At 43.5% G+C, this 14,799-nt stretch overlaps 1 protein-coding gene across 1 annotated transcript in view; it reads right to left on the bottom strand.

The window, feature by feature from the left end:
* Positions 1-392: 392 nt before the first annotated feature.
* The window catches only part of CEP63 (centrosomal protein 63kDa), a gene marked incomplete at its 5' end in the record, with an annotated part of 16,221 nt that continues 1,814 nt past the window's right edge, over positions 393-14,799 (bottom strand). The window contains 11 exons of the mRNA XM_010144199.1: positions 393-551; positions 2,836-3,142; positions 3,708-3,913; positions 5,669-5,755; positions 6,225-6,422; positions 8,275-8,389; positions 9,002-9,136; positions 9,949-10,094; positions 10,336-10,569; positions 13,040-13,153; positions 13,993-14,118. Of these exons, the coding sequence (XP_010142501.1) occupies positions 393-551; positions 2,836-3,142; positions 3,708-3,913; positions 5,669-5,755; positions 6,225-6,422; positions 8,275-8,389; positions 9,002-9,136; positions 9,949-10,094; positions 10,336-10,569; positions 13,040-13,153; positions 13,993-14,118 (1,827 nt within the window). The remainder of the gene's footprint in view (positions 552-2,835; positions 3,143-3,707; positions 3,914-5,668; positions 5,756-6,224; positions 6,423-8,274; positions 8,390-9,001; positions 9,137-9,948; positions 10,095-10,335; positions 10,570-13,039; positions 13,154-13,992; positions 14,119-14,799) is intronic.

The following is a 14,799-nucleotide window of genomic DNA, read 5'->3' on the forward strand; positions in this document are numbered from 1 at the left end:
GTATATTTGTATGAACAAGAAAAGAGGTGTTTTTCCATTCTGTTTTATTTCAATGCTTTTACATGTATAATATATACTTAAAATACTTTACATTAAAATTAGCAAATGGTTTGCTTCTAACCTACTCATGAGTGAGTGCACAAAAACATACCTCGGATGCATCTTTCTGACCTACAGCAAGCTGACTGAAGCGTTTGTGGTGTAACACCTTCTGTCAGATCAAACATGTTAGAGTGGAGTTTCCCTTCCTCAAGATCCATCCTGCTGATTCAGCTCAAAAGGAGGGGATACGGCCTCTCATTCCAGCTCCAGTGGCATTCGGTTTACAGGTACCTCCCAAGTCACAGTCTGGATCCACACAGTAAACCAGCATTCAAATTCAGCAGCAGACATTACTCCCGGTGTCCAAATTGTCTCACTGTCTTTTCACTGTCTTTTTTCAGCTCCTCAATGTGAGCATTGAGGCACTCCAGGATGTGCTGGGATCTCAGTTCTTCCTCTTCCAGGTATCTTGCAGCTATGGATCCAACTGAAGCTGTAGGCAGGGGGCACTACCGGGAAACAAAGGGATATCAGGTGTTCTTTCATGCCAAGTTTCAGCTGGAAACACTACTGACCTGCCAACCTCACAACTAAGTACGCTTCTAAAGACGGCTATTGTGTGATTTCTGCCTTACTGGACAGACTAAACACTCAGATCTCATACTCGTATCATAAGTAAATGTCCCTCCCACAGTCTCCAATCAACAGCGAAAACCTCCCAAGCCTTTGCCAAAATTGCAGGAAGTCAAATCAGTACCTCAGCACATGTAACTTTTCCATTCCAGTCGCTCCCCTCTCTGAGGCACTGGAGGTGAACAGAAACAAGCTCTCCACGTGCCTACGTACCTGTTGCATTTCACGGGTGGAACCCTGGCCCCAGAGGTATCAACAGGAACTGACTGTTTACTTAGGGGAACTGGAGTTTCACTTCAATTACCAGCCCCTCCACTTCAAACAATGAGAGGCATGTGCAACCATAGCGTAACTCTAGAAAAGGTCACTACAGAATACCAAGGGTTTGTCCTGGGCGTGTCCTGCAGCCTCACGCTTAACATCGACATCTTACTCCTTGTCTTCATAAAAACCTCAGTGAGCAGAATCATCGCAGAATATGGGTTCCAGAGAAGGGAAAGAACTGCCGGACAGGACCAGCACTGGGGATATCTCTGCTTTCTTTTGTATACCTCCTCTTCCTCCCCAAAATAACGGGCTCCTGCTACAACGCCAAAGGGGAATTACAGACCGAACTCCTGTCACAGCTCGCTGAACACCACTTTAGTTGAGCTAGCAATGGTCAGTAAACTACCCCAGATTCTTTCCTTTACAGTCAAGAACTATTTCTGCTACTCGCATCATGCACCCACAAGTTCTTAACTTACAAAAATAACATTGTAAACTAGGCTTAATTTAGGAGTTGATGAAGAGAAGCTTCTTGCATAGGGGCTGGCAGGTGAATAAAGTTACTAAGGGGCTGCTTTCCATTACAGAAAACTTCCCTCAGTGTCTTGGCAAGAGAATGTAACTGGATATTTCCAAATGCTGGAGTCTCTCTCTTATCAACAGCCAGGATCAAAGGGAAGCAGAAAAAAGGATGCAGATAACAAGCAAATCTGCCCCACCCCACTACTGCCTACTGGTGAGAATTCTCCTCTCTTTAATGTTACAGGAGCTGATTTAAAGACACTAGACCCTTACCATAACCGGGGAGTCTCTTATTCCTACCTCTCACAACAAAAAGCAGCACGTTCTCTTCTACTAAATATCAAGGCCTAGAGCTTCTCAGACCCTGAAGCGGAACTGTTCTCACTTCCATTCCAATCCTGCAAACTGGAGAGCTTCCATTTAGAATATTACAGTTCCCTCAGTTCCCAAGATTTGTTTTCTGGGCATACCCACAAGCTACTTTAGTTTTGAAACAATCGAGATCTATTCTTGACAGTAAACCTTGTCAAGATCCACACACCTGACAAGCCTCCACTTATCTGTGCATCAGCCTTAGAGATTCTTCTTTGGGCTACCCACAAGGTAAAAATAGCTGTTGTCACTGCTAACAACATACAACCAGAGGAAAAAACACTCCAAAGACTGATAAGGGCCATACATCTGCAGCAAGCACCTGTTCTCAGGAGTCCCCCCTCCCTGAGCTACTACAGCCCTGTCTGACCCAGGATGTGACAATTGCTCTCAGTTTCTCCTTCCATTCCCCTCCCTGCTCAAGTCAGCCTACAGCCTGGTCACTACAGTGGGTATACGGGTGTTAAACACCAAACTACTGGGATATACAGTCTTAAACACAAAAGGAAGAAGTTTTCAGTCCCATTCAGAGAGGCCAAACTCACCCAGCACATTATAATAAACGTAGATATGTAACACCAGCTTTCAGATTCACCCGGAAACTCTATGTTGAAACACTCAGCACTCCACTCCCACTCGGAGCCTCTACTATAGACTCAAGCCAAAAGCTAAAGCAGAATTCTGAAGTGACATAAGCAGGTCATGGTACACACCGAGGCACAGCACCAGCATAGAGAGAACCATGAGCTTCTGGAATTAGCTTAGTGATTACACCAAACACAAAGCCCTTTCCCAGAGAGTTCTGAAGAATAACCACAAGGCTCCCACTGTCCAAGCATTAACCGCCCAGCAGTGATTTTCCTCCCTGCTCAACATCTGATGTATGCTTACAGAATCATGCACACCACGCAGCCAGACCATACATTCAAAAACCTTGCTTCTTCTGCCAGCTATATCAGTAGCGGTTGAATAGCAACCGGCTTCTATACAATTGCTTACCAAAGACACAGATTCTCTCTGATGATTTGAGATGGAATGCTTAGATGCTTCATTTGCAATATCTTTGTTTCCATCCAGCCCATGGAGCAAAGAATCTGTTTCCAGCAAGATGCGTGAAGCAAGTGACTCTGTGCAGTGTTTCCTGCTGGCCTGGGTGGGTAGCTCACCCGTCTCAGGGGGCACAGTTCCTGTTTCAGCAGATCCCTGTCCCTGGGGCTCCCCTTGATGATGCTGAACAGTCCTGCCAGGCTTGTGACAGGTTCTCTCTACTTGTTCATCACATTCTTGCTGTGCTTCCTGAGTTGTCCTGGAAGGCAGGTTTGAACACATAACTCTGATAGTTTGCCTCTTAGTGGCTCAACTTCAGCAAAAACTTGTACAGAGGTCACAATCAACATATAGGGTACTAACAGCCCTGGCAATCCAAACTGGTTCTTGTTTCCATAGGGCTTCCAGATACATGTCCAGTCTCTAGGCAATTCTCTCACTTTTCTGCTATTGTAGACACCAAAAACTTGCAGTACTAGATTGTGTACTCTGTAAAGAAAGAAGCACAGCACCTAGGCCAAATCTAACCCCTCCACCAAGAGGAGCACATGCTGCTTCTCAATCAGAGAAAAGGTCAAAGGCAGTCAAAAGACAGTTCAAGTATTAGCTGGCTTTGCAGAACAAAAACCAGCTGGGACTAAAAGCTATTGCACCACTTAAAGTACCAGGCAGATTCCAAAACAGTCTGTGTGTTCTCCCACACGTACTAGGTGCTGGAGATAGATACTATAATAAAGCATGTCATTAAAAACCCACACATTCCCACACCTTCTGTTCTCCTTCATAACAAGGAAGCAGCATCTTTGGGGTCATGCCACACTCACCTGTACTGCACATCCCCAGCCTCAGGCTCTTTGTCTGGCATCTGCTGAGCAGTGCCCTTGGATTGATCTGGGCAGACCTGCTGAGTGAGCTCCAGTTTTGCTCTGACCTCGGCTAGATCCTTCTGCAATTGCAGGTTCTCAGATTTTAATTTATTTAGTTCAACAGCGTAGTCTTCACTGAGTGCTCTTAAGGTGCCATCTTTTCCCTAATAGACAGAGGAGGGCTGAAGTCAAAATTTCTGATTTGAAAGACACCATCGTCAAATCCAGAAAAAGGTCATCAACCAATTCCTTAAGCCCCATCCATCCTCTGATCTCAGTTTTTACTGACAAAATTTTCAAGGCTTTCCTAAGGGCAAATCAATTATATATGCCTTATTGTGTCTGCACCCCGACAAGCTGTGCCAACCTGCCTAGGAAAGGAAGCCTCTCTTGCCACTGGATGCTTGTGAAAACAGGAAAATATAGACCAAGAATATTTCAGATGTATCTTCCTCTGGCCTCGGGTTAACAAGAACATGACCACAAGACATCGAGATCTTCTCCAGCTGTGCGTTGTAGGATCCTCTCACTTAGCTAAGATGAAAACCTTCAAGCCAAAGCTGGGAACACCCCAGTAGAACCCTATAAACTGGGATAGTCTGAGCAACTCTCCAGGTATCGGAGTAGCAGGGCCTGCCAGATACTTCTGTGTGAAGAAACACATACCCCAATGTCTTAGCTGTTGATGAGAATTAACTGCTCTCAGTGAGAAGCTACCTTCCATGTGATCTACCAGCAAAGCTGATTGCAAGAACACTTCTAGATCACCTCACTCAGATTAGCAAAGGCCTATGGCAATAATTACAATAGGCTCGTATATGCCTCCCCAGCTGGAACAACCCATAGCCCTTTAGAAACTGTCATTGGTGAGAGTGATATTTTTTTCTTTTTAAAAATCTGAACAATCCCCATCTTTCTTTACTGTAATTTCCATCATTTCTACTCCTGCGACATTCCCACTTTCTACCAATTCTTTCAAATTTAGATGCTTAATTCATTCTCATCACTGCTGTATCTAAGGACTTTCCAAACTTGCCTTAGATGAACCTGGCCAAAATCAATAGCTCCTGTGCCACAGGATTGTGGGTCTTTTTTTAAAAAACCAAGCAGATCTCTTGCTTTGCACTTTGCTATCAAGTTCTTAGTAAGTTAGGCAAGCAAAAGCCCAGGCACTTCAAGCAGAAAGTAATGGGCCTTAGGTCATTTCAGTCTCAAATCAGCCCTCCAGAAAGCTTTGGTTTTTCTGCATCTCACAGCCACAAGCTTCTGGTTCAATAGTTTCCCAAGAGCTTGGCACATTTGACATTCACCCTAAACTAATATTAAGAGCTAAGTATTTCCTTCTCACAGATCTGCCAGGATAAAAGCTGTGATGTTATATTCCCATCAGGCTCTCAGCAGTCTGAATCCAGTCCTTGCCCCTCGTGAGGCATCCATTCTGGTTTATGTGAGACGCAACTTGCAAACTAGCCATTTCTTCCTTCACAAGGCACTAAAATAAACCACCATCAAGGTATTACTCCTGCCAAGAGGCACCTCTTCCATGCAGGCTCCCCTCTGAACAAGGTGGCCTCACCTTGCCACAAGAGTGCCACAGGCCAAAAGGACATCACAGATTTAGAACCAAGATATTTGAGGTAAACTGGCATGAAATGGAAACGTAACAAAATGTACTAAAAACATGGAGAAGAAACGGAGATAATGGTTCTGTTTCTGCAGTTCTCCTCACTACTCTCCGACCAAACAAAATGCCCAGTATTTCTGCACCTTATTTCCCCAACAATCACCCCTTTTATTTAGGTTTTAAGTTCACTGAACTCTACCAAGCATTCTGAGAGGCTTGGGCAAAGACTAACATTGTTCCCAGGTAGGGGACATACAACACAAGCCCCTTCCCATCTCTGGTCTCTAACACATACCTCTAGCATACCACACTCTGTTTTCTTCAGTATCTCCAAGAGACGACGGTTTTCCAGCCTCAAAGTTTCCAGCTGGACCAGAATTACCTGAGGAGACAGAGGCAAACAACAAGCTCAGAAAAAAAGAACACAACAGATGTCCACAGCACCCTACTGGCATTTTCCACCCTCCATTTGTACGAGCACAAGTACAAGGCAACTTTTAAGGCCATTCTGCAAAGGACCGTATAGAGAAGGCCAGACAATGCACAGTCATTTACTTCAGTTTTCAAAGATCTCATCATCCAGGCCTAGCATGAGTGATCTCAAAGAAATCTGTGGGGCTGTCAGTTACTGATTTGAAAAAAAGAAGGAGCAAGATACTCATTTGAAAAGAAACAGCAAGACAGATTCAGTGAACACCATAAATCAGAAGATTTCATCCGAAGGGTCTCAAATTCTTTGGTCTTCAAAGGCTGAAGAGAGAAGGAAACTATTAACATAGCTAAAAACTAGGTAGTATTCCAAGGCTTCGGGTCCCTTAAAGAGACAACGTAAGAGTCTTCTGCCTTTTTACCCTGTGCTCCACCGCTTTCCTCTCTGCTCTTTCAATCTCTGTTCTCAGCCGTTGTTCTAGGTGTGATGTGGAGCCACTTGCAGATGCAATTGTGATGTCCCGCTGGTGTAACTCTTGTGTCAACCTGGAGATTTCCCTTTTCATCCCTTCTAGCTCGCTGCTGTGAATTTGTTCAGCTTGAGAGAGCTGCTCTTTCAGCTGGAGGAAGATAGGCACACACCACCCACAAGCTTTTAAAAGATGTTTCAGCAAAAGAGAGAAAGTATCGTACATGGTAACGTGGAGTCTAAGTACGGCACAACAAAAAGCTATGTAACAAGCCTCTGTGCATGCTTGTCCTTCCTGACTGAAACCCACCTCATCCCAATCCTTTCCCACACCATAAACTGCCAACTGGGATTAGACATGTTACACGCTGTGGAGTACTCAAGAAGACCCATAAATCGATCAAATCACAGTCTCTTTAGCTCACCATTCTACCTCTGCAGCCAACAACAGAAACCATCACCGGGCAAGCACAGTAACACTTTCATAATATAACCTTGAAATTTGCCACTCTGCCTTCCTGTAGTGGAGAGAGTATCTTTAAATAGCTCTAGCCAGACTCTTCTTCCATTAATTTGTCCTAAGTCTTTTCAATTGGTATTAGCTCGTAGCAACTAAAGCTATCCATGGCAAACTTCCACGAGCTAGCTATGCACGGGGTAAAAATACACCTCTTTGTTTTCATAACTCCATTTGAGGACCACTAGCCCCTGCATTATGAGAGAACAATCACTCCCTATTTACTTTCCACATGACAAGCATGATTTTATTTTTAGTATGTTCAATCTCATTTATCTCTTTTCCAGTTTGGTAAGTCCCATTCCATTCAGCTGTTCCTCGTATAAAAAACACTCCATCCTTTTGGTGATCTTTTTCCATACCTTATCTTGTTTTATTCAGTCCTCTTTGAGATGGCAGACCTGCACTGCATACCATATTCTGGTAAGCACCCCACATCTTTATTCAGCGACAAAACAGAACAACAACATAGCATAATTTCTTCCCTAATATTCCATTCTATTAGCCAGCAATATTAACCACCCAAACCTCCAAGATTTTTCTGAGAATTACGTGAATTTTAGAAAACCGAACCAGATGATCTCTGCCTAGCCATGTAAATACTACGCATATGGTGATTTATCTCCATGTCACCTCAATGCCTCCCAAGTATATAAAATAGAAACAACCATAATAAATCTCTCTTTCCTCCCCAGCAGCCTGTAGGAGTTTCATTTATTGTGTGGCTGTTTAAATGTGTAACCAACCACGCATCTCTGGCAAGATCTGCACCTCTGTACATTCAGAATAAAGGATGAAAGCTTTTCACAGCAGTGAGGTTTTTTTTCACTCAAGTTCAATCAGGTTTCTGCTCTAACCAGGCTCCAGTGACAGCTCTCACGCTAACTGATCTAGACCATTATTAAAAGTCAAGCCTTTTGAAGGGCTTGCCTCCCTTGGGTGCACAGAACACTAGGATAAGGTCCTTGGGGCAGATGAGCTGCTCCGTTTCTTCCAGCCACCAAGTTCACATGTAGGTATCAAGCCTGAAACAGACTTCCTTATTCACATATGGATTAGAACACATTTAAGGCCTGTCTCAAGTGTGATAAGACATATTACAGCAAAACGCATTCCCTCCCTGTTGGGAGATTGTGTTAGGCTTAAATCAGGATTCCAGGCCTTAATTTCCTTGTGCACTTGCCCCCGCAGCTTAATTCAAGTATTTCCACGCTGTAGAGAAGAATTGCATGATGTGGGGTAGGCCTAGGATGCTCACAAAGTAAACCACACAGCCATGAACAGAAACCTGTGAACCTATCCTCTCAACTCTTCCTTTGCCAGATCTGCTCCTTACCCTTCAGCGTACCACTGCCTCCACCACACTCCTGGCCTTTGGTCCCGTTTGGAGCTTTGCTAACTGTGCACTGCTGAGGCACACGACACACACGGGAAGCGCTGACTCCACAAATGCCTTTCCCACTCCCTACGAACAAAGCAACATTACCTTTTTAATCTCTGCCTTTGACTCAGTATGGTGTTCTTCCATCGACTGCAGCTCTTTGACACTCTCGTCCAGCTCTTCACTCAGCTGTACACATCTTGCATTTGAAGACACCAGGCTGGGTGCCAAATGTAAAACTACAGATTAGAATACCCCAAGGAGGAGGATATTGTCAAAGAAACTTTGATCTTCCAAAAGGTCTCCTATGGCCATCATATTAGAAACTGGACTCTTAACCTAGAAGTTCCTTACCAATCCTTTGGTTTTGTTTGCGAAAATCATTTCAAAAGAGATCAGATCTAACAGATAATGGTTGTTTTGTGTTTGTTTCTTTACCATACTAAGATTACATATTTCCCATACAAACAATAGTCTGAAACCCACAAACTCAGAGGAAGACTTGTTCATAATTACTTCACAGGAAGGTCTAGATCTGATTCTTGCCAGCTGACACAAAGAATCCTTAACCTATTATGAACGTAGGTGCCAAGTCTAAGCAAGTCAAAACACTGAAAACACGCACAGTGTGCAGAGAAAAGCAGCCAACCAATTAGCAAAACAGTCCATTATTAAACGGTAAAATGAATAGCATTTGATTTCTTTAGCCCTTTGATATTTAAAATAAGCCTACAAAAATCACTAGGATTGGTTAACTTGATGAATACAATATATTGGGTATATTATTATCCAAGTTTCATTGCGTACCCAGGGGAAGCAAGCAGTCAGCTACCTGTTCTCAAGATGAGTCACCTCTGACTGTAATTGCTGTTCCTTCTTCTGAGCAACATCCAGCTGTAGCAGTATATGCTCCAGCTCCAGCCCTGGAGAATACAACTGCTTCTCTTGAAAGCGTCCCTCCAAGGCCCTAAGCAGAAACATGAACTTCAATCTTGGCACAGAAATATCACGTCTGAGTTCACTAATACAGGGAAGATAACCACCATTTTCTTGGAATTCTCTGAAAAATATGCCAAACCCAACAGTAGGTGACTCCTGTGTGAGTTGTGAATAAACAAACATGGCAGCTGGATGGCAGGCCCCTGTTTGAGTTTGGGCTGATCAAAAAAGTCTACATCCTATTTTAATGTTGGCTTCCTTGATCCAGTCTCCCTGTCACTAGCCAACATCCAGCTTGCAAGGAACAGCATGGCTGTTAGGAAACATACACCAAAATCTTTTGACACAGCCATCTCAGCACCCTATAGCTTTTGCATGTTGCCAGTGCAGAAGGGGAAGGCCAAGACAATTTCGTCGCATATGCAGTTACCTCACCAAGGCCCTAATCTGACTCCATTAAATCAGTGAGAACTTTCACCTCCATAAATAAGCACGTTATTAAATCCTGAAAGGCGTCCAGCACTTGACTGAAAATGCCTGGGGGGGGCGGCGGGGAGGGAAACAACTCAAAAGCCTTGTGCTGTCTCCAGAAACGTAGCTGAGTAGAAAGCTGATTCCTTCCACACTCTTCACTGCGTATCAGTTGATTCCAAAAGCAATGCAATTTGGCAAAATGCTCACAAGGAAGCACAGCACTCGTGAGAAACTACAGTGTACCATATATTGACCAATACAGATCCAGCTGTCTGCAAATGCTTCTACTACACTACCCTCAGTGGGAGAACCTGGAATATAGATCTGGATTCAAGAGCATAGGTACCAGTGAGACACACACGCTACCTGATGAGGAGTTCTTTGGTTCGAAGAGTTTCAGTCACCCTGGCCAGCTCTTTCTGTAACTGTTCCTGGTGCAGATTGGAGCTGTCAATGAAATCTTCTTGAGACTGCAAGGTGGCTTTAAGTTCCATCTTCTCATCCTGTAGCACCTGCGCAGGAGGGAGAAGGAATGACTGTTGCAAGACAGATCAAATTAGTTTGCTATAATGTGATGAGAGGTTGATGAGATTTTTAAGGAACCCTGGGAAATACTGTACCAGAGGGCAGTATTCGAGGTCAGTCAGGAACTTTACAAAGGCTCCAGAACAGGAGTTCTGGAATCAAGAACCTTTCTGCTATGTCTCACGAGCACTGCTTTATATTCAGTTTCCAACCAGTTCCTCCACTGACCTCTAACATTTTCTTGGATTGTCTCAATTCTTCTTGAAGTCTTTGCCGATCTTCCAGAATCATCTGGTTGTTTTTAGTCAGGTCGTCCACTCTCATGTTAAGCCTCTCCACCTCCAGCTCATTGGCACAGATAGCATCAGTGGCCCTCTCCAGCTTGCTGGTTAAGTGCTGGATTTCCAATTGGCTGGCCAGCTCCTCCGACTCCAGAATCTGCTTCCGATTGGCAAGCTGAGTCTGCTAAGAGCAACTGGTTTGTATTAAAGCTAAATTATAGAAAAGACAGTATAAGAAAACAACATTCAAAAAAACACTGATTTCTTTGTGTAACAAGCTACACTCTCAAAGAAAGCAACACTACCTTTAAGGAAGGTATTGTTCCAGGATTATAGGATGGGTGAAATCTCTGAAGGCAAACAGAATTAAAAAAAAAAAAAAAAAAAAAAAAAAAAAAAAAAAAAAAAAAAAAAAAAAAAAAAAAAAAAAAAAAAAAAAGGGAGCCCTCTGTTTCTGAAAGGGATTCAAAGAGAATCTGGGAAAAGAGGATCTCAAATCACTCAAGTTGCCCACGTATGAACTGTCTAAGAACAAAGTTGCCTGGTATTTTTTTCTCATTAACCTAAAGCTAGACCAGCAGAAATGGCAGCCTGTAAGGAGGCTTGTAAATAGCATATACAAGCTAGGGATAATCGTTAATTCCACACCCAGGATAAAAAGCAGCTCTGGGTGCACAATGGAAAAAAAAAAAACACAATACCAAACAGATCGAAAACTGAACTGGGTGTAGTCAATTACGTTTCACTTCATGCAGTAAATATCTGGTTCTAACAGCTTGTGAGAATGCTCACTTTGAATATTTCATTGTTTTAATGGCAGACAAAAAAAGTTACAAGAAACATATGACTACCAAACAATATATGCTCTATTATTTATAGGCACAATACTTCTATTTCATAGCATTTCTTTCCACCTAGCTAGCTGGTGAAATTTAACGAGCCAGCTCTCATATAAGCTTCTCGGAATATTCACTTCATATATTCCCTTTTTGTATAGTACTGTACAATTTTTGAAGGTTGAAACAAAATATTTGAGTGTCTTTTACTCCCAGTTTCTAAGAGTAGCAATTCCTGCCAGCTTCAGAATCACCACATGCCTTGATTTATTGCCTGACACATAATGCCTAATAACTGAGAAAACCATAGGAACTGTGCATTTGGAAGACTACAGTATAATTTTGATTACAGCCTTTTCATTATTCAAAAAATCGTGACAAAAATTGTAATCAGGAGGGGCAAGAGTTTTAAGTACTGCCTTTCTCAACCCAAGAAACCAGAGTCCTAGACTGTCTGAATAATTATTTCTGCATTAAGAAAACATTTAAGTTTTTTCTTATTTCCAGCCACAGAACACGCAGGACAGCACAGAATTCCAAATTTCACCTGTTAACTTTAAAAGCTGCAGGTGTTACAGGAAGGTGCTCTCCACTGGGTAAGAATGCCAGACTTCCCTAAGCTGCACTGAAAGATACGAGGGGAAGCCAGCTGAAAGAAGACAAAGGGCAAGAACTCCGTGATCACAGATCTCAGCTTGACCTTGTGCCAGAAAAACAACCAAGCGCACAAAATGCACGGACACATCCAAGGCAAAAATTTACCACTTCCATGCTGGGCTTTTCAAAGAAATTGAGGATTCAGACAGTCTGTTCACAGTACCCCTGCACCCAAGTCACCCACACTGCTCGAAGAACCTCCCCAAAGTCCTGTTTTGCTACTGCACAGAAAGAAGAATTTCTCTGCGCCCCTGAATACCAGCTTGCACTCCAAGGACACATCTGTTCTCAGACAATTGAGCTATCAACGATATGAAGACAGCAGAGCAGCAAGACCTTCTGCTCAACGACTCTCTCTGCATTTGTAGATCTACCAGTGTCAGCCTCTCACACGGCCCCTGTCAGAGCCAGCTTCAATCCTGTCATCACAAACTTCCTCCTCGCAGGAGCTTCCACTCAAGAGCAACTCAGGAGCCCATTAAGCGTAAAATCCCCAGCAAGAGCTTCTTATCAGTGTCTGCTGTGATTGTGTCAGTGTGACTTCACAGCTGTGCTCTAGGTCAAGCCATCTTCCTCTGCTGCAGCACCACTAACTCACTGAACTATCAGCTTTTCAGGTACAGCAGACCCCCTACTTCTTGCCTTTAAGAACATCTTTTTTAAAAAAAAGGAAGGGAAGTGCTGAAAACTGCTATTGCTTCAGTAACTTCAGCACTTTGCAGAAGTATCTGTCATAGAGGAAGACTATTTTCCAACATCATCCTCTGAGCTAGACCCACAAGTACGTATTTAGCTACTGGCAGGTACACAGCTTCGACCTAGACGGCATGAGGTAACAGCTGTTTTGAAGTGTCATACGCTGTGGTCTCTGCCTCCTAGGGAAAGCTTCATCCTACCATCTTCTCTACTAATTGGAGGGGTGGCAGGGAGAGCTGCACAAGTTTATCTAACCTCTGTTGACAGGCTCTAGATCTTTTTTCCATACAGCACTCATACAAGTAAACCTTACTCCACAGGGACATTAAGTCACTTCAATGGCAATCTAAACAGGGTTCAAGCCTGAGAGATTTCATTAGTCTCTCCCTCTTCCTCCTCCCTCTCCTCCTACCTGCTGCCAAAAACAAAACAAAAAAAACTTTCAGCACATATTAATTGTACCTGAATGAGTTCAGACTGCTCAGCCAAAGCCTTCCTCTGTGCTTCCAGCGATGCCACCTGCTGCTGGTAAAGCAAGCGCTGCTTCTCCCAGTCAAGTGATTTTTGACGAAATTCCTGAAAGGACAGCGGGGTGGCTTGGAGCAGTATGTCCATGCAGCTGACATGGCCCCCTTCTAGTCCACATCCACGTTTGCTTTGTGTCTCCACCATATCCTCATGCACCTTGCCCCACAGCAGGGAAACCATTAGCCAGCCATTTGATGCACCAGCTCAGCAGTATAAAACCTCTCACATACTGTGCCTGCTGTATTTCTTTCCCTCCCGAGTTAAAACATCAGTGTCAATTATTGCTGTTTACAAATGCTAAGTGCTAACAGATTCATTGCTAGTTTCATGGATTTGCTGTCAGAAGTTTAGCAATTCAGAGTGGCTTTACCTTCCAAACCGTGCTGCTATTGAAATCACTAAGATGACAAGCACAAACTACAAAATTTCAATGCTCATCTCTGCTCCAGCAATTGGACACTGCATCAGTCAGATGTGTTTGTTAGCCACACCTTCAGCATACAGTAGAAGAAAACTGAATGTGGTTGAGCTCAGCTTAGCAGAAAAAGATGAGACAGGGTTGAGAAGACGTGTGACATGTAGCTCCCTCCTCCTCAAAGAGCTGAGATGACAACCTCACCACACTGCCATTCGTTCCATTCACATAATTATTTACTCTTCCAGCACCTTCTTCCTTTTACTTAGTCTAAGAACAGCGGCATAGTTGATCCCAACAAGAAACTGCCTTTATTACACAAGCAGTTGAGAAGAGCTACACCTGGAGAGTACGTGGAAAGCAGTTTTTAAGAAAGACCCATAGTTCACTTCCTATTCAGTCACCAGCGAAGCCCAGAAAAGCCAGATAACGCACACCAACTCTGGTTAGCTCTTGTTTTTTCACTGCATACCTCCAGCTTTCTGGTCAGTCGGCTCATTTCAAACTGGTCCTCAGCTTGTCTCTCATTAGCTTCTCCTCTAGCTTCTCTCAGCTGTTTCTTCTGCAGCTTCTCATAGCTCCTTCTCAGCCTGGACAACTGCAACGAACACAGTGAAAGAGACATCCATGTTAAGACCCTCAGGCAAGAATTAAACAGCACTCTGAAAGAAGGCACAGAAAATGGCTTCACACAAACAATTCCTCTAATCAAGGCCACACGGCTTGCAAGTGAAGGCTTCTATTTGTATAATGAGTCTGTTATACCAACGAGATTACAAAATATGCCAAGCCGTATACGAGTAAAAAGAGCCACTGAAGTTGAACCATCAGCAGCTCCAGTTAGACCTCAGTCTTACCACTACAGAACAGAATACTGAAAAACTCAAGGTTTACATGTAGCTGTTAATGCAGCAAGAGCACAGTATCCATCGCTCTACAGGTGGCTCCCAGCCACAGAAACAGCTGCCATTAGCTGTGGTTGATCTCCTCATATGGAGGGGTACATCACACCTCTCACAGGGTGGGCTGTAGTTCTACACAAAGGTACAATTTCTTATGTGATTAAAATACACTTGTGAAGCTCAGGTGGGAACTGGAACTCTTCTGCTTGGTTGGAGAAGGAATGGATAAGATTTGCCATTATACATAGTCTCAACACTACTTCATCTGTCATTTCTGCTTAGACACGTTACGTATTTCACACTGAGTGGAGAATGCCAACAGAAAATACCACTCGTACGCCTACTGCTAGAAAGCTAAAGTCATATCAGAAGCAGGA

The sequence above is a fragment of the Buceros rhinoceros genome, unplaced genomic scaffold, assembly GCF_000710305.1.
Source record: "Buceros rhinoceros silvestris isolate BGI_N320 unplaced genomic scaffold, ASM71030v1 scaffold26049, whole genome shotgun sequence".
Classification (NCBI taxonomy): Eukaryota; Metazoa; Chordata; class Aves; order Bucerotiformes; family Bucerotidae; genus Buceros; species Buceros rhinoceros.